The sequence below is a fragment of the Moschus berezovskii genome, chromosome 27, assembly GCF_049115385.1.
Source record: "Moschus berezovskii isolate FMDL1 chromosome 27, NW_MosBer_1.0, whole genome shotgun sequence".
Taxonomy (NCBI): Eukaryota; Metazoa; Chordata; class Mammalia; order Artiodactyla; family Moschidae; genus Moschus; species Moschus berezovskii.
The window spans coordinates 41,626,213-41,647,355 of record NC_142486.1 but is presented as its reverse complement, the minus strand read 5'-3'; the positions used below and the strand labels follow the sequence as shown (position 1 = coordinate 41,647,355).

Below are 21,143 nucleotides of genomic sequence, written 5' to 3'. Positions count from 1 at the left end.
ACTGCACCTGGGGAGCGGCCGGGACCACCTCCCCTGATCTCAGAGGGCTATGCCCACAGGGTCAACTCCATCCCAGCCCCAGCTGCTCCTGACATGCCGTGTGACCCTGGGCAAGCCGCAAGGCGTCTCTGTGCTTGGGGCGGATTAAGTGATCCTGTATCCAAGCCTCTAATGTGTATTCTATGCCCCTTCCCTCTCTCACTAGAGTGGCCTGGGGCTGGCTGGGAATGTGGTCTGACTTCATTTTCCACCAGCTGAGAGCCAGACCTTGGGGACCAAGCTTGGGCTGGGGTGGGAGGGTCTGCGGGTGGTGAGACAGGTGGAGAGGGAGAGAGCTTCCACCGGCGTCCTGCAGCTGTGCACCTGCCGGAGGCCATGAGCTCGGGACTCAGCCCGACATAGACATGGCCACGGCCACCGCTACCTCGTGCGCCACTCTGATAAGCTGGTGGTCCACGCAGACCCTAGACCCCACGCGCTGCCAGGCAGGCCCACCCCCAGGTCCTGGGCAAGGGCCTGAATCACCTTCTCCAGCGAGTGCAGTGTCTATGCAGGCCCAAATCAGTGGGCACTTGGGGAGCATGCAGGTGGTTCGTGAGTGACAGGTAGCCAGGTGGACACTGGTCTTGAAGGACTCAAGGTCAGAGAGGGGACCATCCTGGGTACCAGAAAGGGAAGCGGTCGAGCAGCCTTGTGAAGGGAGACAGCGCGGTGAGTGGCCCATGTCCTTGTCACACTCGTATGCGTGGCCTGGGGGCCACAAACAGCTGTGACCCCTGTGATCACACTTGGGCCACTCTGGGAGCTGCCACCCTGACAGCTGAGGTGCCTCAGTGGCCCCGACCTAAACTGTGTTGGGGTACAGGGTACAAGGATTCCAGGTTCCAGGGCCCATAGTGGCTGGCAAAGGTTCTGAGGGCACCCCTACCTGGGGTGTGGGGTCCCTCATTACCTGAGGCTGGGTTTGGGGACTCAGGGGAGACAGCAGGGGGGAACACAGAGCTCCTGTGTGGCCTTACCCACCCCTGGGGCAAGGCCCCACTCAGCTGCCTATTTACTGCTCTGGGGACCTGGTGGGGGTGGGGGGCCCCCCTGGGCTTTTGCTACTCCCCAGGACACTCCCTGCAGGCTGGGTTCGTTGCACTGCTGAAAGGGGGTGCTGAAGCACAGAAGCGTGCCCCCATTTCTGGGCCGGGGTGGACCCGACACAGGCCTGGGCACAGGTTTGGGGGAGGGGGTCGTTCCATTCCACCTGGCCCTGATGGCCCCCCTCCAGGCCTCCCTGGGAGATGCATGTGGACAGCGGTTTGGTCTCCTTCTGACCCCCACCTATTCTGGGACAATATTCTCCAGAGATCCACTCCCGACCCACCTCCTGCCCACACTGGTCCGCAGGCCCCAACCCCACTCCAGAGAGCACAGGAGGGTCCCCCCAGAATGTGCACCCGCGGGGCTGACTGGCGGGAGGGTCTGTCACCCTCGGTTGTGTTTTGGCTGTACCACATGGCACGTGTGACCTCAGTTCCCCAACCAGGGACTGAAGATGTGCCACAGCAGTGAAAGCCCGGGGTCCTAACCCCTAGGCTCTGTGGAACTCCCTTTGGCACTGCCCAGGCCTCTGCTTTGGGGGGAAGCTCAGGAGGGAACCTGGTGGGCCCTGCGAGCCTGGTGCCCCAGCAGGACCTGGGTTTGCACAAAGCCCGGGGGAGATGACCATGCTGCGGAGTGGGGTGGGGGTCTGCTCAGCTCCCCTGTGTTGAGTGGGGAACCGAGGTCAGCCAGAGCCAGCAGCGGCCCTGCTTCCTCACAGGAGACTCCTGTCCTGCCCCGCCCTGCCCTGTGGGGCAAGAGGCCTGCGCCAGCTGGGGGCCCTCACGGCTGGGGGCCGGGCTGACTCACCCTGACCCTGCAGGAGGGGCAGGCTTCCCGGATGGGTGGGGCCGGGGCCGGCTGGTGCCGGCCCGCTGCACAGACACCTGGAGGCCTGTGCAGGTCTGAGCCCTCTACCCGGTGCCCTTTCAGCACTGGCCTGGGGCGGTGTTGTGGGGGGGACACAGTGGTAGGGAGCGGTGGGGACATCAGAGCGCCTGTCCTCCGCAAACCATGGCTTTGCAGACTGCTCCTCCCCACCTGGGGTCCTGGGGGAGCCCCGCCCGCGGCAGCCTCCTGCTTCTGCTTCTCTGCCTTGGTGAGCACTGCGGGTGGGCAGCCGGACGCTGGAGTGCTGAGAGCGCAGAGGGCCACGGGGGTCCTCAGGGGGCCAGGCCTCAGGAAAGGCTCTGCCAGCTCTGTGGGTGCTCCCCCACTGTGGGCAGGACCCCCCACCCCTTCCGGTGCCCCTGATTCTGGAGACCCGTGTCCTGAATGTCAGCAGGTGCGAGTCCCAGGCAGGCGGCTAGATCTCTGCCCCCAGAGGGGACTATGTCTGTCCTGCCCTGTGGGGCTGGAGGCCAAAGCAGAGTAGTGATGGGGGCACAGACCAAACTGAGGGCGCCCACAGCACAGGCGTCTGCCTGCCCTGAGCAGAGGGGCTCAAGGAGGATGGGAAGTCCTGTGCTCCTTCGTGGGGTGTCGTGGGCCGTGACACCAGGGGCTGGCCAGGAGGGACAACCATGGCCCCCTTCCTCCCAGGGTGGAGCCCCTGGCCACCCCTCAAGCCTGGTGTCCCCTCCCCTGCAGGTTGGGTTCTACCTTCCAGGGCCCAGGCTGCAGACGTGGGACTGGTAAGGACCCTCTGGGGAGTCAGGGGAAGGTTTTCTGGCCCTGGTTGGGAGGGGTTCCTCGGACCCCAGGACACTCCCTTCTCAGTCCCAGCCCTGCTCTGTTCTCAGGCTCTCCTGAACTCAAGGTTGCAGCGCACATCCCGGGACCTGTCCTGGCAGCAGCCTGAGCTGACCGTCCTCCTCCCGAGGGCCCGGCGGGGCACAGAGAGTGAGCAGGCAGCCAAGCCCCATTGGTGTCAGGAGGCGGGGGTTGGGGGCTAGCACTGTGAGGTCTCCTCTACCTGTACATGCGGCCCTTCCTGGCCACTGAGCTCCTTCAATCATGATAACGTGGGAGAGTGAATGGAATAGCGCCATTTTGCTGATGGGTAAATGAAGGCCTGGGCTTCCCTGATAGCTCAGTTGGTAAAGAATCCACCTGCAACTCAGGAGACCCTGGTTCGACTCCTGGGTCAAAAAGATCCACTGGAGAAGGGATAGGCTACCCACTCCAGTATTCTTGGGCTTCCCTGGCGGCTCAGCTGGTAAAGAATCTGCCCGCGATGTGGCAGTCTTGGGTTCGATCCCTGGGTTGGGAAGATTCCCTAGAGAAGGGAAAGGCTACCCACTCCAGTGTTCTGGCCTGGAGAATTCCCTGGACTGTGCAAAGAGTCACACACATCTAAGCGACTTTCAGTTTTCAAACTGAGACCCAGAGAGTCGTGTGTTGCTCAGGGTCTCAGCGCAGGGAGACCCTGCAGGAGGAGAAGGAGGAGGCTGACAGGAGAAGCCCAGCACCCCCCACCCCCTGGCTGTCCCTGCAGAGAAGGCCTGCCCTCCAGGGCGGGAGGCCCAAGTGGTGGATGAGAACCTCTTCTTCTATGAGGAGTGGGAGCTGGAGGCCTGTGTGGATGGGACCCTGCTGGCCGCGCAGATGAGACAAGTGAACCTGATTCCCTTCACCTACCAGCAGCTGCACATTTTCAAGCGCAAACTGGATGAGGTAGTTCAGGGCTCAGCCCGCCCGCCACAGTGCAAATGTCCCCGCTGCCCCAGCTATGGCGGCAGCCTTCATGGTCCCTTCCCCTGGAAGTTCTACCCGCAGGGGTACCCCCAGTCCCTGATCGAGCACCTGAGTTACTTCTTCCTTTACGTCACCCCTGAGGACATCCACAAGTGGAATGTGAATTCCCTGGACACTGTGAAATCTCTGCTCAAAGTCAGCCAAGGGCATGGGGTGGATTCTCAGGTGAGAGCTGTGGGGGTGTGGAGGGGCAGGCATAGGGTGTGAGGCTGTGCAGGTCCAGTGGGGGGGGGGCGCAGTGTGAGATGGCACAGGCCTGGGGATGGCACAGGGCATGAGGTGGTCCAGGTCAGGGGCATACATCTCTCCCTGCCCCAAGCACTGAGTGGCCTCCTCCCACAGGTGGCTGCCCTGATTGCCCGCTATGTAGGGGGAGGGGGCCAGCTGGACAAGGCCGCCCTAGACACCCTGGCCACCTTCCGCCCTGCCTATCTGTGCTTCCTCCGCCCCGAGCAGCTGGGCTCCGTGCAGCTCAGCGTGCTTTGGTGAGTCCTGGGGTCTGTTGGGGCTGGTGGGAGTGCTGTGCTCCAAGCTCACTGCCCGGCCCCACGCTGCCTCCCTAGGATGACCACACCCCAGGACCTGGATGCATGCAGCCCGCCGCAGATGGCTGTCCTCTACCACAAGGCCCGCATGGCCTTCCAGAACGTCAGCAGGTCTGAATACTTCACAAGGATCAAGCCCTTCCTAGGTGAGCCCGGGAAGATATGGGGGGAATGATGCCTGAGGCTCCCCTGTCTTTGGGCTGTCCAGTGGCGGCGTGACCAGTGTTCACAGTCTGTCCCTTCAAGTGTGTGTTGGCTGAGACTCTGTGAGTTCTGGGCACCTCCAACCTCTCCTCCAACCCAGAGGGTCAGGTAGTCAGCAGGCAAACCAGGGGCCCAGGAATTACTTAGGAAAAGGGACTCTCGGTAAAAGAAGTGGCTTCTGGTAGCCTGTGGTCAGAGGGTGGGACTGGGGGCTGCTGCATGGTCTCACATTTGGGGGCTCCTCTCCCCGAGGGCAGGTGGGGCCTCCACAGAAGACCTGCGGGTTTTTACTTGGCAGAACATCAGTATAGACGTGGCTGCATTCAAGAAACTGCCAACAGAGGCGGTGCTGGTACGACAGGGGGAAAGTCGGGGCCTCCCATGGGCGGGGGCTCTAGGGGCGGGGTCTGGGGGGGTGGCCATCAAAGCCCCTTCCAGGGTCTACAGAGGCTACGGTGGGGTCCGTGGGTGAGGTGTCGGAGTGGTTTGGGCGCAGGAGAAGCCGGAAGCCTCTGGGAAAATGCAGGCGGACTCTGACTGCCGCCTGTGGGCTCTGGCAGTCGCTCACCGTGGCTGAGGTGCAGAAACTTCTGGGCCCAAACCTGGTGGGCCTGAAGGCTGAGGCGGGGAGCGTGCCCCTGCGGGACTGGATCTCCCGGCAGTCGCAGGAGGACCTGGACAGGCTGGGGCTAGGGCTTGGCGGCGGCATCCCCAACGGCTACCTGGTTCTGGACCTCCACGGCCGAGGTGGGCTGGGGTGGCCGGCTGGGTGGTGTCGGGCAGAGTGAGGGGCAGGGGCTGAGGCGCCTATTCTTTGTGCAGAGGCCTCCTCAGGAGGCCCCCACCGCCTCGGACAAGGGCCTGGACCTGTGCTCACCGTGACCGCAAGTCTGCTCCTGGTCTTGGCCCTGAGCTGAGCCTGCTGCTGTGCCCTGGCGACCGGCACTGCGTGGAGACCCTGCCGGGCTTGGACCCTGAGGGCTCCGCAGCTCAATAAAAGAACCCCATTCCCCTCTTGTAGAGGTGCCCCGTGGTGTTCTGAGGACTGAAGGGGAGCCCTGACAGCTGTGCCCCTTGCACAGGGCCACTTGGGTTGCAGCCCCTCCCACGCGCACTTGGAAGGGGGAGGGGCTCCAGGCAGGAGGCCCTCAGGGCCTTCCTGGCGCAGTTTCCAGGCAGGGTCTCCCCGGAGTCCAGGTCAATGCTCCAGGTGGCTTCTGGTGACACAACTGCCAGGGGAGATGGCCAGTTGGAGTCCTGATCCCAGCTGAGAAGGGCTCTGCCCCTCCTCAGGCCCAGAGCAAAGGGACACAGGCAGAAAGATCACCTTGTCCTTTATTCAAGTCAGTTGGCCAAGTCAGTCCACAGAAGAAGCCTGAGCACAGGGGCAGCATCTCCCTCACTGGCTTTGGCAGTGACCCCGGGCCCAGGGCTTCGCTCTGGCTCCAGGTCCTGGGAGCTGGGCATAGGCAGGGACTGGCCCTGCACGCCCCTAGGATGGGGGATGTGGCCAGGTCCCCTGGGGCCTGCATCTTGGTCTAGGCAGGCATCCAGCTCCACGTGCCAACCCCTGTTCTCCTGCATGTGGAGCTGGAGCAGTGCGGTCCTCCACCATGCCACAGATGCCCTGCGGGTGGTCCCAGCTGGGCCTTGGGGTGCCCCCATACAGCAGCCACAGGAGGCCTGCGGGCAAGGCCATAGCCAGTGGCAGGTACCCCAGGTGGGCTGGTGGGCTGCCTGCAGGTAGGACATGGAGGGAGCACCTTCAGTCCAGCTGGGAGCTCCCAGGCTGCCCTGCGTCTCAGGCTCAGGGCCCACACCTCCCACCGTCCCTGAGGGTGGGGAAGAGCAGTGAGGACCCCCAGGTAGGGCCGCTATTCTGGGCCCCAATGGGGACCTCAGAGCTTGCCCATCCTCCACTTTCTGCTGCTCAGCAGGTTTGGGGAGGTGACTGTGTCTTCACTAACTCAGCAGGCAATGCAGGGCTAAGTCAGTGTCACCCACGTGTCATCCAAGGAGGCAGATGGGAAGTGTCGCCAGCAGAGAATGAGATTGGGCGAAAGAGAAGCCAGTAGCGGGTGTTGGGGAGGAGGGAGGGGAGGGGGAGGGAGGGAGTGTGTCGTGGGGGGGGCAGGGGCACACAAAGCAGAGAGGGGATGGCCCACCCCAGGGGGAGGGTGGGTGCAGGGTACCCGAGCTGGGGGCGTTGCTCCCAGGCCCTTCTGAGGTGGGGGCTCGATGGTGCGTCCAGAGAGTGGTGCTGGGTGTCCCAGTGGTCGAGTGGGCAGAGCTGGTGGGGCCGGTGGGATCCGTGTCCAGGCCCAGCTCGCTCAGGGCTGACCGATTGAGGCTGCGGAGCCAGGAGCTGATGATGGGGTGGCTCCGAGCCTTCTGCAGGTCCCCCACGTTCGGACCCAGCAGCGTCGTCACGTTGCCCACGCTCAGGCTCTGCGGGGGGCAGTGAGGGGTGGAGGAGGGAAGGGGTCAGCGCTTGGCAGGAGGCGGGGGTGGTAAGACCCTGAGAAACACCTGGGAGAAGTGACCTGGGGTCCACACTGTGCACACCTCAGACTTCGGGGTGTTGGGGCCTGCAGACCGCGACCTAAGGCTCCCCGACTCCCCCTGACGGGCAGCCCCCACTCACCTGCAGCACTCGGGGGTTCAGGTTGGTGAAGGTGTCGATGTCCATGGAGACGTTAGCCTGGGCCAGGTGCCGCAGCTCCTCCACGGGGGCACCGCCTAGGGGCGGGGCAGCGGTGAGGGGCAGGGCCTCGAGGGCGGGGCCTCCGGGAGGCGGGCCCCACGCCGCCCAGGTCTCACCGAGGTAGGGGCGCATGAAGCGGTAGTAGGTGTCCGTGGTGCTGGCGCTGGCGAAGGCCTCGCGGGCCTTGTCAAACAGCACGTCCTTGCGGGTCTGAGGGCAGGAGGAGATGTCCAGGGCCCCGGCCAGCCTGGGGGAGGGGGCGCGGCTCGTGGGCAGGCCAGGGGCCCTCCACCTGGAGACACCGGCCCCGCCCTCTTATCCTTGCCCTCGGTACTGGGCTCTGTAGAGTGGACGCAGGCGTACCAAGAACCTCACAGTGTGACCTGATTTGGAGATAGGGTCTTTCCTGTTTGTACACGTAATCAGATTAAGATGCGGTCACCCTGACTTAGTTCTTCTGTCTCCGAGTCGTGTACGGCTTGGCGACCCCATGGACTGCAGCACGCCAGGTTCCCTTGGCCTTCACCATCTCCCAGAGTTTGCTCAGACTCACATCCATCGAGTCGGTGATGCCATCCAACCGTCTCATCCTCTGTCGTCCCCTTCTCCTGCCCTCAACCTTTCCCAGCATCAGGGTTTTTTCCAATGAGTCAGCCCACACTGACTTAGGGTGGGCCCTAAATTAATGACTGATGTCCAAAGAAGACAGGAAGGTATGCGCAGGGAGGCAGAGACGGGTGATGGGGCCCCCGAAGCTGGGAGAGGAGGAAGGAGCCTCCCCTTCAGATCTCAGAAGGAGCATGGCCCTGCACCCCTGGATTTCAGATTTCCGGCCTCCAGACTATGAGAGGACACGATTCTGTTGCTTTCAGTCACTCTGCTTGTAAACTTTTGTCGCTGCGGCCATGGGAAGCTGGTGACCTTGAAAGGCCTGGCCTGGACCCCCACCTGGGCCTGCCTTGGCTGAGGAGTGGAGCTGGCTCCGAGGTAGGGGTGGGAACTCTGATGGGGACTCACTGTAACTCTGAGGGGGGCTCAACGGAACTCTGAAGGGGGCTCACCGGAACTCTGAGGGCTGGATGGCCTGGATCTGCCGGGGGCTCATCCAGCAGAGGCGAGAGCCCCCGATGGCCACAAGCAGTGCACCAGTGACGGTGCCATTGAGGTCCAGGAACTTCTGCAGGATGGCCTGCAGGCAAGGTTGGGGTCAGCAAGGCCAGGGTCAGCGAGGGTCCCCCGCCCACCACACCCCCACCCACCCTCACCTCAGTCTGGTTTTCCAGGGCCCCATCTGGGGCCAGCAGGGTCACGACCGTGTCCTTGGACGTGATGTGCCACTGGCCGATCTCTGAGAGGGAGTAGAGGTAGACCAGCGAGGGGATGAGCCGCAGTTGCTCCTCAGGGACTCCGCCTGGGTAGACCTGCAGGTGGGCGACAGGTGGTGGTCAGGCCACACCACCGACCCCCAGCCCCTCCCACCGCCGGGCCCTAGCACACCCTGGCTAGCTTAGCTTTGACGACTTGCTGGCACTCAGCGGGCAGCGGGTGCTGCAGCAGGGGGTCCAGGTTGGCCCTGAGCACGTGGCTGCTCAGGCAGGACTCGAGCTGCCCACAGTCGTAGCGCACCAGGAAGAGGTCGTCGTGCAGGGTGGCCGCAGTGATGTTGCCACGGACGCAGGGTCTCCCTGTGGTATGGTGGGGTGCGGGTGTTTAGGACCCGGCTGGTCAGCCTCTGCCTGAGCTGACCACCACTGCTGACTTTGGGCCCCACCTCACTCCTAACCTTGACTCTTTCCAATCTTGACTCCTAGCCGAAAACTTGGCCAAGACCAGGCTGAGTCAACCCTGACCATGATCTCAATGCCCAAACCAGCCCCACCAGACTCTGACCACTCCCCCCGGCCAGGACGCAGGCCCTGACCAAGCTCAGGAGGTCCAGGCAGAGGGTGCCATGCCTCTGGGGCCCCCACTGCAGGATGAGAAACCCGAGCAGAGGGGGACGCAGCATCCCCAGGCCATGGTGGCCACACTGACCTGTGTCCCGCTTGGATGGTGAGGACACTGCCTTGGACTTGGCCTCGAGGAAGCTGGTGACAAAGCGCCTGGCATCACGCTGCCTGAGCTGCCCTGCCCGGCACGCGGCCACTATGCTGCGGAAAAAGTCCAGGCCCACGGCCTGGCGGGCAGGCCTGGAGAGTCCACACCCTGGGGAGGGCCACCTGTTCCCTTCTTCTTCCCCTCAGACAGGAAACCCATGACGGTGAGAGACTGGGGACACCACTTGGGTACCAGAGTGGCTACAGGCTGGCCCTCAGGGCTGGACAGGCTGGTGGAAGGTCAGCTGGATCCCCCTTCCCCCCCATCACCCCACCTGGGGCATTGCCCTACCTCCTGCAGCTGCATCCACAGCCCAGGGCTGATGTATGAGGCCAGGTGTCCCAGAGCCCGCAGCCCCTCCAGGTTCCAGGAGCCGGGGGGCCTGGTGTGCAAAGGGGACTCCAAGTTGGGTCCTGAGCAGCACCGGGACCCCTCAGGCCTCTTGCTCTCCCCGAGTGCCGATCTCAGGGCCTACCCAGTGGACGCTCCCACCCCAGGCCTCTGGGTACCCCGTGGGCTGCAGGGTCAGGGTGAGGCGTGAGCTGGGTCGGACTTGGAGGTCAGTGGGGCTGTGAACATCCACACCTAGGCTGCCTCTTCTCTCGTCTGCAGGAGGGGAGGCCTAGGCAGAAGGGAGGGGCCCCCACCCACCCGAGGACGGTCCTGCCGCTGGCCAGCAGCCTGTTGAGGGCCGCCTGCTGGGCAGTGGTGAGCCGGGGACAGTGCTGCAGGTTCTGCAGCACATGGGGGTCTGCGGCCACGATGCTGGACGCGTCCATGTCGCACACCAGGATCCCAAGGAGCAGCAGGTCGGAGGCACTGAGCCTTGGCCGGGGCCCTCCCTGCAGGACAGCTGGTCAGCATGGGCCTGGCCCCACAGCCCATCGCCCGGCTGCCCGGCCCACGGCGCCTACCAGGCAGACCAGGGCCCTGTGCCGCAGGGCGGCCCTCTGGTCGGGCAGGTTGGCCAGCAGCTCTGTGTCTCCCTGGGCGGCGCGGTGGATGAAGGCCCGGCAGTCCGCTTCCTTCACCTGCGTCAGGCTGCAGAAAGGTTGGGGGGCCGCTGGGAGGGCCGATGGGGGTGCCCCGGGAGTGTGCTCAGCCCACACGGTAGGGTGCTGGGTGGGGAAGGTCACTCACTTGTAGAAGAGCAGCAGGTCGGGGGGGTGGAGCTCGAAGTCACCCTGGAGACCTTGTAGGGCGGCCAGGTTGGCCAGGCAGCTGAGCTGGGCAGGGCGGGCAGCGTGTCACTTGCTGCATGGCCTGGGCTCTCCTCGGCCCTCCGCTCTGACTGGGACCTCCCTGGAGCCCCCACCCACCTCTCAGCCCTGTCCCTGTCCACCGACCCCTCCTCCTGCCTGGCGGCTCTCTGTCACTTGACTTCTTGTCCGCCTCTTCCTGCATCCACCTCCAGGTGAGAACCGGCCTCAGGACAGGGAACACCAGCCCAGAGCCCCTCCCCTCTGGTGTTGGGCCCCACCATGGTGGCTCACTAAGGGTCCACTTACCCAATCCACCCCCGCCTGGACATCTTGTCCCGTTCCCCTCAGGTCACGTCAAATGTATTACTGATTTTATATTAATTTTATAATAAGACTGTCGGTCTAGTGGCCCTCGTTCTCCAGGAGAACTACCCTGCGTCCTGACCCCATGATCCTGGCCTTGTGCTGCCCGGGCCCCCTGCTAGGGGTGCCTCCCTTCCTGCCTGTCCCTGGGGCCATTCTCCAGGGAGTCCACCCCTGCCCTCGACCCCCAAGCAGTCTTGGCAGTGGCCGCTGCTGACCTGCCAGGCTCTGAGGAGGACGTGTTGCGTTGCCATCCTCCTGATGAGAGCTGCAAGTTGGTTGCGGGACAGCTGGCTGGCCGGCTGGCACCAGAAGCCTTGCAGGAGGGAGGCGCTGGCACTGGGCAGAAAGGAGGCTGACGGTGAGGGGCAGGAGTGGGGACCCCAGACTGCAGTATTTGGGACGGAGGTCAGACTCCTCAACTTGGGGTGAGGGTGAGAGATGCAGGAGGTGTGGACGCCCCCCTGAGGGCACCCGTGTGGTGCCAAGGCTCCAAGGTATGAGCAGGGCTTACAAGGAGCCCCTGTCCAGAGACTTCTCTGGTGGTCCAGTGGCCAAGACTCCACACTCCCAATACTGGGGCCCGGGTTTGACTCCTGTTGGAGCTAGGTCCTGTATGTTGCAACCAAGGGTTTGTATGCCACAACTAAAGATCCCGTGTGTGCAGGGAAGACTGAATATCCTGCATGTTGCAAATGAGACCCGGCACAGCCAAATGAATTTTTTAAAAATAATACATATTAAAAGTGACCCCTGTCCAGACCCTGGGTCTGAGGCCTGGTACCAGGGCCCCAGTTCTGGAGCTTAGGGCTCCAAGGCCCCAAGATGGCTGAGGGTTTGGAGGGCACGTGCTGGGTGCCCACAGCCAGGCTGTCCTCGTGGTGTGACTCTAAGAAGACCTGTGCACCAGCGAGGGTCAGGTCTCACAAGACCACAGCCAGGGCCCGACTGGTCCAGCTTGGCCTGCAGCCCTGCCTGGTGGTTCAGTTGATTGGTCCATTGATGGAGGCAGACCAGTGACTTCTAACTCCCACCAGGAGACCCCCTAGATGGGTTTCAGTTTGGGGCCTGAGAGGGCAGCCAGGCTCAGGGTGGAGAGAAGGAAACTGAGAGGCCTCAGGACAGGAAGTGACTGTCTTCAGGTCGAGGAGGGGGGCCTGTTGCAGCTGTGTGGGTGTGACTCTGGTGCAGGACACCAGAGGCCCAGAGCCATCTCCAGCGAGTGACCTGGGCCGCCGGGGCCAGGCTTCTGTGTCGGAGCCCTGCTCAGCCATGCCCGCGCACCGTGAGCAGACCCTGGAGGTGGTCCCTCCTCACCCCCACCCAGGGAATCTGCTGCAGGAAACCTGATTGTGGACTCAGAGCCTGCACTCACCTGGCCCACAGGTCGGCCCTGCTGGCATCCAGGCCTCCCTGGGAGGCGCCCTCGGCCTGGGGGTGAGAGCAATGGGCAGTGAGTGACACCAGGAGGGCGAGGCCCGGGCTCACCAGGGCACCTGGAACAGAACAGGCCACGCGCACGTGTGTGGGAGCGTCCCGTGTGGGTCCGCCAGGACCCTGCATCCCGGGTGGGCTTGTGACCGCCCCTGACACTGGGGAGCACCGCCTGGGGAGCTGGGCACCTATGCGCCGGCCCGGTCCTGAGCATCAGGCAGCTCTTACCAGGCAGGCGTGTGTGGCAGTGTGTCTACTGTCTGGTGCTGTGTGCGTGTGCACCTGTGTGGTGGAGTATCCACACGTGTGGTGGGGTGTACACGTCTGTGGTGGCCTTCGTGCCCACACAGTATATCTGTGTCTGCTGGTGAGGCAGTGTACACACGCGTGTGATGGTGTGTATGTGCGTGTGTGATGACGTGTACACAGTTGTGTGTTTCTGCTCGCGTGTGGCGGTGTGCACACATTTGTGGCGGTGTGCACACGCGTATGTGACGTGTATACGTGTGTGTGACTGTGTGCGTGTGTGGCCGGCGGCAGTCGGGAACGCGTGCACCCCTCTGTGATGGCCCACACATGGGCCCAGCAGTGTCCACGGGAGTGCCCCTTCTCCCTCCTGCGCTTCTGCCCTCATACTCTGAGCCCCAAGACCCCCCAGCAAGGGACAGGGGTCAGCACCCACCTCCTCCTGCTCCGCAATTGCTCAGCCTTTCCCGGCCGTGGCCCCCTTGCCCCTGCCTTGTCCCCACGGCCCAGTGTCCCATCTGTGCCGCCCCCTTTGCTCCCCTCACCCCCAGTGGTGGGCCCAAGGTAGGACCCCAGGTAGAGGCTCAGGAGGGGGGAGCGTGGTTCCGCCACCCTCAGGAGCCAGCCATGGGCGCTGCCCCCAAAGAGAGGGAGAGAGAATCATCTCACCTGCTCTGGGGCCCATGGCTGTGTGGTGCCCACTGGTCGTCCTGGCAGGAAGGCAGCGGGGTCACAGGTAGTGGGTCCAGGTCAAGCTGGACAGGAGATGGAAGGTGGTGAGGCGGGGCTAGGGGGTTGCAGAGGGGAGGTCACCACCCAGGGTCACACGGGGCAGGGGACCCGAATCTTGGGCTGCAGCTGTGTTTCAGGCACAACCCACAAACAGTGAATCTCTGGAACAAAAGGGAGCAGTGGGGCTGTGGGGGAGCCAGGCCGGATTCTGGGGCCTTTCTTATTGCAGGTCAGGTTCAGGGGACCCATGGGCTTGGCTGCCATGTCTCCCATGAACAAATCTCTCGACAGCTCTGGGGGGTGGGGTGGGGGGGTGGACCTCCAGGACCCAGTGAGTGCCTGCAGCAGCTGGGAGAGGCCTGGTGGCCCCGACCTGCCCTGGTGCCGCCCAGCTTCACCCCACACCCGGTGCCCAGGGAGCCCCCTTCCCCTCCCAGATCTCGGACGCCCAGTGAGACCCGGCCACAGGCACAACCCATGCTGCAGCCTGTTGGGCACCTTGGCCATGGTGGAGGCCAAAACAGGCCTGGGGTGGGGGCAGCGGCAGGGAGCCTGTTCCATATTACTGGTCCCTGGGCCACGGCCATGCATAGGCTGCCGGCTTGGGGTACCTGCAGGCCTCTGGGCTCTGCATGAAGAAGATAGGGAGGTAACCCCCCCACATGGGGGCAATATGGAGGCTCGGAGGGGCTCAGCTACCTGCCTGGGGCTGCAAGGAGGCCCGACTCACAACTGGGCCCCTGTGTGTCCGTTCGGTGGTGGCTCCTGCCCCTCCCTGCCCCTCACCTGAGCACTAAGAATGCCGTCTGTCCTGGAGGAGGCTGCTCAGGGTCCAGGCGGCAGGTGTCGGACGCTGGGATGCTGTAGACTCCAGATACGGGGTCCCAGCCCACTTGGGGTCAGCCCCTGCAACTGAGCCTCGGAGCACGGGGGTGGTGCAAGGTGGGAGCGCCCGTGTCTCTGCTCACCTCCATGCCCCGCTCAGCACCCTGCCCTCCCAGCCACCCACTCCGGCAGCAACGCCCTCCAGGCAGATGTGTAGGGGAGGGGCTGGGGCTATACCAGGTGACGCTGCCTTGTCAGCCCCTGGGGGCCCCAGGCACAGCGGGCACCTGCTCCCCAGCCCCGTGGGAGCAGGAGGCTTAGCTCACGGTTGGCGGCGGTCCAGCACACATCCCTCCCCACTCAGGGGGGCCTGGCTCAGGCATGATCTTGCCCTGAGGGTCGTGTGTGCGCACCTGCACTTGACGTGTGTGCCAGCGTCCACCTGTGAGCACACGCGCATGTCTATATATCCCCAGGAGCACACACAGGCACACATATGCAGGAGGTGCTTGTGTTCCCCACTGTGGCGTCTGGGCTGAGTGACACGAGTGGTGTGTTTCTGTTCTGTGGGTGCTGGAGCAGAGCTTCCCACACGTGGCCGCACATGTGTGCACTGTGGGGCACGGAGGGTGTGCAGGCGGCCTTGATGGGAGGAACATGCCGGTCACACATGCCTGGTGCCCAGCCCCCGGCTTTCACCACATCTGCCTGGCAGGGCCAGCTTACCCAGGGCCACGTGCCCATCAAGCCAGCCACATACAAGCCAAGGCGCTGACCCTGGGGGCCTGACGGTTGGAGGGACCAGCTGAGGGCCAGTCCCCAGCCCCTAGAAGGCGAGTCACAGCAACGACAGCTGGAGGGCACGCAGAGCCGGTGGAGACAGCCCCTCCCTCCTGAAAGCTGTCCAGTGAGTCCCTGTCCAGCTGGCCCAACAGTGACACTTAGAGTCTGTAGGGGGTGGGGTTCAGGGGGTGGACCCCACAGGAGATGGGCAGTCTCACTCTGGGCCCCAGCACTGACCCCCCCCTCCGAGGCTGGCCAGTCAGCTCTCAAGCGCTCAGTTGTCACTTGGTGATAGGGTCTCCACCCACCCAAGAGCCCGGGCCGGGTGGAGGACACTCCCTACAGACCAGTGAGTGCAGGAGGAAGATGCTCGCTACCCTATTTGGGCTCAGCCTCCAGGGCACCCCAGGCCCCGGGTGGACAGATGACCACAGCAACACAGCAAGTGCCGGGCTGTAGTGAGGCCCTCTGTCCCAGCTTTGCCATGTGCTGCTCATGGGATCTGCCCCCACCAGCCCACTTTAGATGGGGAGACTGAGGCCCGCCTGGCCAAATAGGTGAGTGGGAGCGGGATTGGGCCCTACGGCCGGGTTGGGCTCCTTAGCTGCCAGCATTGTGCCCCCTGGAGCGTGACCGCTGTGGGCTGCTCACAGTAGGCTGTGGGGGGCAGACGGGTGGGTGGACCCTATGTCTGGGCTCTGAGGCCTTAGCCCAGGCACCAGTGGTGGGGGGCAGGCTTCCCATAGGGAGGTCAAAATCTGACCCTGGGGGCTCTCAGAGGAACTGGGGGGGGCTCTCAAGGGGAAGAAGCTAGGCTATGGGGCATCCCCAGGGCAGCTGGCACCCGTGGGCCCTGCCACCCTCCCACCTTACCTTACTGCCCTCTGTGGCCACCTGTCTGTCCAGTCCAGCCCTCTTCCCATCTGTCTTGTCACTTGCTCTGCAGGCTCAGCCCCTGGGCCCCGAGCAGGCTTGTGCTCTGTGGAGGGTCCTGTGTGCCCTTGGCTTTCCCCCAGGCCCTCCCCACCAGCAGGTCCCACCCTGCTGCCCAGCAGTCAGGGTTGGCCCCAGGCCCCAGCCTGGCTGATCTCCCAGGCCCCTCGGCACTAAGCAGGTCCTAGAGCCTGGCACGTGGCGGTGGTGGCTGTGTGCCCCCATCCCTGTGGCGAGGTGGTGAGGGTAGGGGTGGGGGCGGACTCCTGGCTCCAGAAAGGAGAGGTTGGGGTAGCCTTTGGCCCCCTGGCCTCACCAGCAGCTTCCTGGGACCTGAGGGTGGCGGAGTGGTGCCGCTGGCCCACTGGAGGAAAATGGTTCTCTGTACTGGCATGGGAGTACGTGGCCTCGTGAGTTCAGGACCTGTGCTCCAGGGAGACAAAAAGGGAGCCCCACCTGCCCCTCGGTGCCCAGTCGCTGGGGCACAAGGACAGAGACCTGACCACTCCATGGGGTGCTCTGGGGTGGCCCGGCCTGGGCTGGGCGGGGAGGCCACCTGCAAGGGAAGCTGTCAGGATGGTCCCGCCGCAGCCGCAGCCCTTGTGGGCCGGGACCCTCTGGCAGGTGCCAGTAGCTGGGAAGCAACACGGTGTGTCCGGGGGACTTTCAAAGTCCACTGCAGGCCCAGGACAGGTTGTGAGGGGCCAGGGGCAGCAGTGACCCCTGTGGCAGCAGCAGGCGTGATGGCTGAGCTGCACCCAGGAGGTGTAGCAGGTGCGGCTGCGAGGGGACCTGGGGAGGTGCTGGAAGCCTGCACTAGGTGGGCTCACGGTGAGTCCTTCATCCACGCAGACACCCACCAGCAGGGGCTGCGGGCGGAGCCTGCACTGGGGGTGAGGGGCTCAGGGGAGCCAGGCCTACACGGCCCCTGAAGCTCCGCAGGGGCCCGAGGAGGGGAGGAAACAGGTAGGTTAGTGGGTTAGGGTGGGGGTGGCAGGTGGGGGGGAGAGGAGGAAGGCAGTGGGAGGGAGGTGGAGGGGCCATTCTGGTGAGGACAGAAGGGCTGGGAGTGCGTGGAGGGGAGGCTATCCCACCCCACTCCAGGCCATCGGAGGCTGGCGCTGGCCCGCCACGGTAACCATCTGTCTGTGCGGGCTGTTGCCCTGTGGACCCCTGCAGTGCTGTTAGGGATGATGGGATGGAGGCGCAAGGAGCAGGGGCGAGGTCTCTGCAGAGACCCTTCAGGCAGGCAGCTGCCTCTGGCTCCACCCTGGCTAAGTTCTCACTGTGATCACAGATGGGTTGAGCCCAGGAACCACACAACAGGGCCTGTCTGCCTTAGGCAGCGGAGAGGAGGGGCCTCGCCTGGGTGGGCACAGTGATGTGCTGTGTGACTGCTAACTGCCTGGAGGCCCATGCACGCAACCCCCCAGCCCCGTCCCCTGCCCTGTGGCATTCTGCTGCTGCTAAGTCACTTCAGTCGTGTCCGACTCTGTGTGACCCCATAGACGGAAGCCCACCAGGCTCCTCCGTCCCTGGGAGTCTCCAGGCAAGAACACTGGAGTGGATTACTATTTCCTTCTCCGATGTGTGAAAGTGAAAAGTGAAAGTGAAGTTGCTCAGTTGTGTCTGACCCTTAGCGACCCCACGGACTGCAGCCTACCATGCTCCTCTGTCCATGGGATTTTCTAGGCAAGAGTACTGGAGTGGCTTGCCATTGCCTTCTCTGGTGGCATTCTGAGATGTTGGAATTCCTAAGGTTGACACTCTCTGGGCAGCAGCTCTGCAAGGAGCCCTGGCAGATGCTCTGATGCTTTTGCTGGGGGCCTGGAGGTCCTCCAGGGATGCGGGTGACCCAGCTTCTGTGCCCAGCCCCCACAGCAGGGCTGCAGGATGTTCTCTGCGTGTGGGGGGGTGGGCAGGTCAGCAGCCAAGACCACAGGGTCCATCCAGGCTCCTGCTGGGGACCTAGGGCAAAGGTCTGCCCCGTACAGGGGTGGGGGCGGGGGTGGGGGACCAGGCCCCCCCGAAGCCCCCACATCAGGCACATTCACGGCCACTTGCAGGTTGTCACTGAGCGTTTATTCTCCATCCTCAGAGCCCAGCTGGGGCTGCAGCTGGGCCGTGTTGTTGGGATGGATGGACTGCCTGGCTCCCCTGGCTCCAGGCGGAGGTCCTGCCTGGGGACTGTCAGGCAGGCAGTAGAGGCAGTGGCTGCAACTAGGGCCCTGGAAGACCCCACAGGGCAATGCTCAGGGTAGGCCTGCAGGAATGGCATGAGGTGGAGGTTGGGGGAGCTGATGGCACGCGTGTGGCCCACACCCACCTCCATGCGAGACGCTCAGTATGTGAGGGGGGGGGCCAGAATCTGGCAGAAGCGAAGGCACAAGGTAGGACCAGCCTGGCGCGGGGGGCAGGGGTCAGGGTGTCAAGGTCTGCAGACGGACGACCCAGCCAGGCTGGGGGTGGCGGGCACAGAGGTCCAAGCAGAGCAGTATGCAGCCGGGTGCTCTGGGGGGTGGGCTGGGGGGCCAGAAGGAGCCCACCTGAGGCTGGCCCAGTCTTGGCTCTGTCTCTTGCATGGTGACCCCAATCACGTCTACAAGTCGGTCCCTGGAGCTGAGGCTGTAGAACCAGGGAGGTGCCGTTGAGGCCATTTGGAAAGTGGTGTTGGGATGGAGGCCCGTGTGGGTCCTACAGCCCAAGAGCCCTGTCCTCTGCTATCGCAGCTGCCCAGCTCCAGGCCTGGCCGCTGCAGGGACTGTCCAGGGCTCTGACCAGCAGCCCGGCCCTGCAGGGTCCCAGCCTGCTGTTCCTATTCTAGCACGGTGCTCTCAGTCGTCTGGCTCCAGCGTCCACTCCGACAGCCACTGCAGGCAGGAGGCCTGCTGCACCTCTGTCTCGAGGGGCGGTGGGGGCCGGCCTGGCCCAGGTAGGGGTGTGCAGGGGCTGCAGGGCCCGGGGCCTCCTCCTGAGGGGTCAGGGTCCGGGGTGGCCTGCAGGACCTGGACGAGCTCGTCTAGCGGCTGCAGCAGGGTATGAGGGCTCCAACAGGCATCGAGGGAGGGCACGAAGGGGTCGGGTGTGCAGGCCTCCACGCACTCGGCGCTCGTGGGGATGCGCAGGTAGAAGGCATGCAGCATCATACGGAATGGCTGGTCCTCCTGGCCTGAGGCCTGGCCATAGGTCAGGTCCCCCACGATGGGGTGGCCGAGGGCGCTGCAGTGCACGCGCAGCTGGTGCGTCCGGCCTTTGGAGAGGAGAGGGGGCCAGTCAGGTGGGAGCACAACCCCGTGCCCACCCCAAACCTATTCATATCATGCTCAATTGCTGTCCTTGAAGCTTCATGCAGCCCCTGGGGACATCAGACCTCCCTGTGCTTCATGCCACAAAGTCAGAGCTCAAAACCGAAGCGACTTCTGGGATGCTGCTGGTGAAGGCAGGGCCAAAGCAGCGCCAGTCAGCTGAGAACTCAGACCAGAGAGACCTCGTGTGGGGCAAGAGGCTGCAGGCTCTGAGGTTGCATGGGGGGGTCTGGTCAGCATGCTGGGGGCTCCCGTGCAGGTTCCTCCCCTGCAGGGTGGGGACACTGTGGTGCCCTGTGCCGGGAGAGGCCAAGGCAGGACATTGTCAGCAGGGAGCAGGGGCCCTGGGCACACATCTGGGACACACCTGTGAGGGGCTGCAGCAGCACTTTGGAGACTGGGTCACCTGCATACAGCCCGTGTTCCAGGACCACCAGCTCTGTGCGGCTTGGTTTTGGGTTCTCACAACCTGAGGGAGGGAGGCAAGCTCAGAGAGATGGCTGGGCCAGCTCCGGGGCCAAGTCCACCGCAGCCCGGTCATGTGCCCCAGCTCATCCAGGGTCCCCATTGGATGGCTGTGTCCCTGGCCCACCCACCCCCTGCCCTCCATACCCTGTGTGCCTTCAATGCACATGGTGTGGGTCCGGCCTTCTGTGCTGTTCTTGCCGATGGCATAGCTGATGGTCATCCGGCTCTCCTGGACGTGTCCCCGCACCTGCCAGGCAGGGGGTCACATGCTGCTCATGGGGTCACCCACCACTGCTGGGAAGCCCATCTGACATCCACAGCCTACCAAAGTGGACGGAGGGTCGGAGGCTCCTGCTCCAAGGACCAGCCCGGCCTTACCAGAGCCAGATAAGCCTTGGTGACTCGCCGGTCCTTGAAGCACCTGTATGCACTGCCTGCGGCCGCCTTGTTCAGAGCCACACAGAGTGCCCCGCTGGTGGAGAAGTCCAGTTGGTGGCAGAACCTAGAATGGGGCAAAGGCTCAGTGGTGGCTGGGTTGGGGGCTGCTTCCCCCCCGGTGGAGGCCACTGTGGGTACCTGAACCCATAGTAGGTGTCAGGGTCGGCCAGCTCCGGGAAGCGGTGCCGCAGCTGCTTCTGGAGGGTCAGCGTCTCCCTCCAGGCTTTGCTATCGATGCGCACATCCCAGTGCTTATTCACCACCAGAAAATCACGGCTCCTGTACACGACACACAGGTTCTCCACGCTGCCTGGCTCCATGGTGGCTGCAATGCGGGGCAAGTGCATGGAGTGGGGTTACAGGCTGCCCAGCCTGCATCACAGCCCTGCCCACCTGGCCTGAACACCCCTGCTCCCCAGGGCCGTCGGTCTGAAGCCGATGACGCTGTCAGGCAAGCTTGTAGACCGACTGTGTGCCTGCACTCCCAACCTCTGAGTGGGATGAGCAGGGCGTCTACTGGTTGGGGGCTCTGGCCAGGAGCAGGCAAGCTAGTGGTGCCCTGAGCTTTGGCTGTGGGGCGGTCCTGCCCAGACACGGGCCTGGGGGGATAAGCAGTCCTGCCCTCCAGCCTGCTCCCACGGATGCTTCCCTAGGCGGGCCACAGACACGTGATAGTGACCTTTTCCTAAATAGGGCCGGTACAGAGAAGGAGACGGGGCCCTCTCTCGCCTACTTAGACGCCCCCTGCTCTGGCTCCCCTCCGCGGAACTCTCGCCTTCCGCGTCTTATGGACACCGGCGGAGGGGTGCCCGGCGGATTCCCGCTGCAAATCCTTCCCGCGCCCCTGCCCACTCCGGGATCGACCTGCAGCTGGGCTGCGCCGTCCGGGCTTCCGATGCCGCGGCCTGTCCCTGGCCCGCACTCGCGTCCCGCACCTCGTGACCCAGTGGTCCGGGAGCAATAACTCAGACCACAGAGATACGCCTGGCCGGGCCCGGCCTGCGGTCTCAGCCCCGCCCACGTCCCGCCCACGGCACGGACGGGCGGTCCTACTGACCAATGGAGAGCGCCCGGGTCC

The 21,143-nt window shown here is 64.1% G+C and overlaps 3 protein-coding genes across 4 annotated transcripts; 1 reads left to right on the top strand and 2 right to left on the bottom strand.

Moving 5' to 3' along the window:
* The first annotated feature begins 2,005 nt into the window (after positions 1 to 2,005).
* On the top strand, positions 2,006 to 5,542 carry MSLN (mesothelin). 2 transcript variants are annotated; one of them, XM_088832940.1, is made up of 10 exons: positions 2,006 to 2,188; positions 2,680 to 2,723; positions 2,832 to 2,931; positions 3,527 to 3,705; positions 3,868 to 3,951; positions 4,129 to 4,271; positions 4,350 to 4,477; positions 4,793 to 4,887; positions 5,096 to 5,282; positions 5,358 to 5,542. In XM_088832940.1, exons 1-10 carry the CDS (start codon positions 2,104 to 2,106, stop codon positions 5,450 to 5,452), a joined length of 1,140 nt encoding a protein of 379 aa, XP_088689066.1. In that variant the 5' UTR covers positions 2,006 to 2,103; the 3' UTR covers positions 5,453 to 5,542. The 2 variants fall into 2 exon arrangements, with proteins under 2 accessions (XP_088689066.1, XP_055265067.2); XM_055409092.2 differs by having other exon boundaries at positions 2,009 to 2,188; positions 3,796 to 3,951.
* LOC129545823 (mesothelin-like protein) lies at positions 5,526 to 14,598 on the bottom strand. The gene is made up of 21 exons (XM_088833055.1): positions 14,552 to 14,598; positions 14,282 to 14,425; positions 13,812 to 13,941; positions 13,284 to 13,336; positions 13,127 to 13,215; positions 12,277 to 12,397; positions 11,120 to 11,240; positions 10,477 to 10,562; positions 10,251 to 10,377; positions 9,988 to 10,178; positions 9,628 to 9,718; positions 9,274 to 9,415; positions 8,737 to 8,924; positions 8,505 to 8,660; positions 8,301 to 8,428; positions 7,356 to 7,486; positions 7,180 to 7,274; positions 6,728 to 6,983; positions 6,075 to 6,272; positions 5,939 to 6,043; positions 5,526 to 5,764 (listed from the first exon to the last, which is right to left on the bottom strand). Exons 1-21 carry the CDS (start codon positions 14,596 to 14,598, stop codon positions 5,526 to 5,528), a joined length of 2,838 nt encoding a protein of 945 aa, XP_088689181.1.
* A 3,591-nt stretch (positions 14,599 to 18,189) lies between these two features.
* On the bottom strand, positions 18,190 to 21,088 carry RPUSD1 (RNA pseudouridine synthase domain containing 1). Its single transcript, XM_055409093.2, has 6 exons — positions 20,930 to 21,088; positions 20,204 to 20,390; positions 20,006 to 20,129; positions 19,772 to 19,874; positions 19,527 to 19,628; positions 18,190 to 19,104 (listed from the first exon to the last, which is right to left on the bottom strand). The coding sequence occupies exons 2-6, from the start codon at positions 20,383 to 20,385 to the stop codon at positions 18,689 to 18,691; spliced, it is 927 nt and encodes a 308-aa protein (XP_055265068.1). The 5' UTR covers positions 20,386 to 20,390; positions 20,930 to 21,088; the 3' UTR covers positions 18,190 to 18,688.
* Positions 21,089 to 21,143: the final 55 nt, after the last annotated feature.

Coding starts and splice junctions, on each gene's coding strand:
- MSLN (XM_055409092.2), top strand. CDS start 2,104: ATGGCTTTGCAGACTGCTCCTCCCCACCTGGGGTCCTGGGGGAGCCCC. Junction 2,189..2,679: donor GCTTCTGCTTCTCTGCCTTG/GTGAGCACTGCG, acceptor CCTCCCCTGCAG/GTTGGGTTCTACCTTCCAGG. Junction 5,283..5,357: donor TCTGGACCTCCACGGCCGAG/GTGGGCTGGGGT, acceptor TTCTTTGTGCAG/AGGCCTCCTCAGGAGGCCCC.
- LOC129545823 (XM_088833055.1), bottom strand. CDS start 14,598: ATGCGCGTGTGCTCACAGGTGGACGCTGGCACACACGTCAAGTGCAG. Junction 13,337..13,811: donor TGGCCTCCACCATGGCCAAG/GTGCCCAACAGG, acceptor TCTCCTGTCCAG/CTTGACCTGGACCCACTACC. Junction 8,429..8,504: donor CCCTGGAAAACCAGACTGAG/GTGAGGGTGGGT, acceptor CCTTGCCTGCAG/GCCATCCTGCAGAAGTTCCT.
- RPUSD1 (XM_055409093.2), bottom strand. CDS start 20,385: ATGGAGCCAGGCAGCGTGGAGAACCTGTGTGTCGTGTACAGGAGCCGT. Junction 20,130..20,203: donor GACACCTACTATGGGTTCAG/GTACCCACAGTG, acceptor GCCCCATTCTAG/GTTCTGCCACCAACTGGACT. Junction 19,875..20,005: donor CCAAGGCTTATCTGGCTCTG/GTAAGGCCGGGC, acceptor CCTGCCTGGCAG/GTGCGGGGACACGTCCAGGA.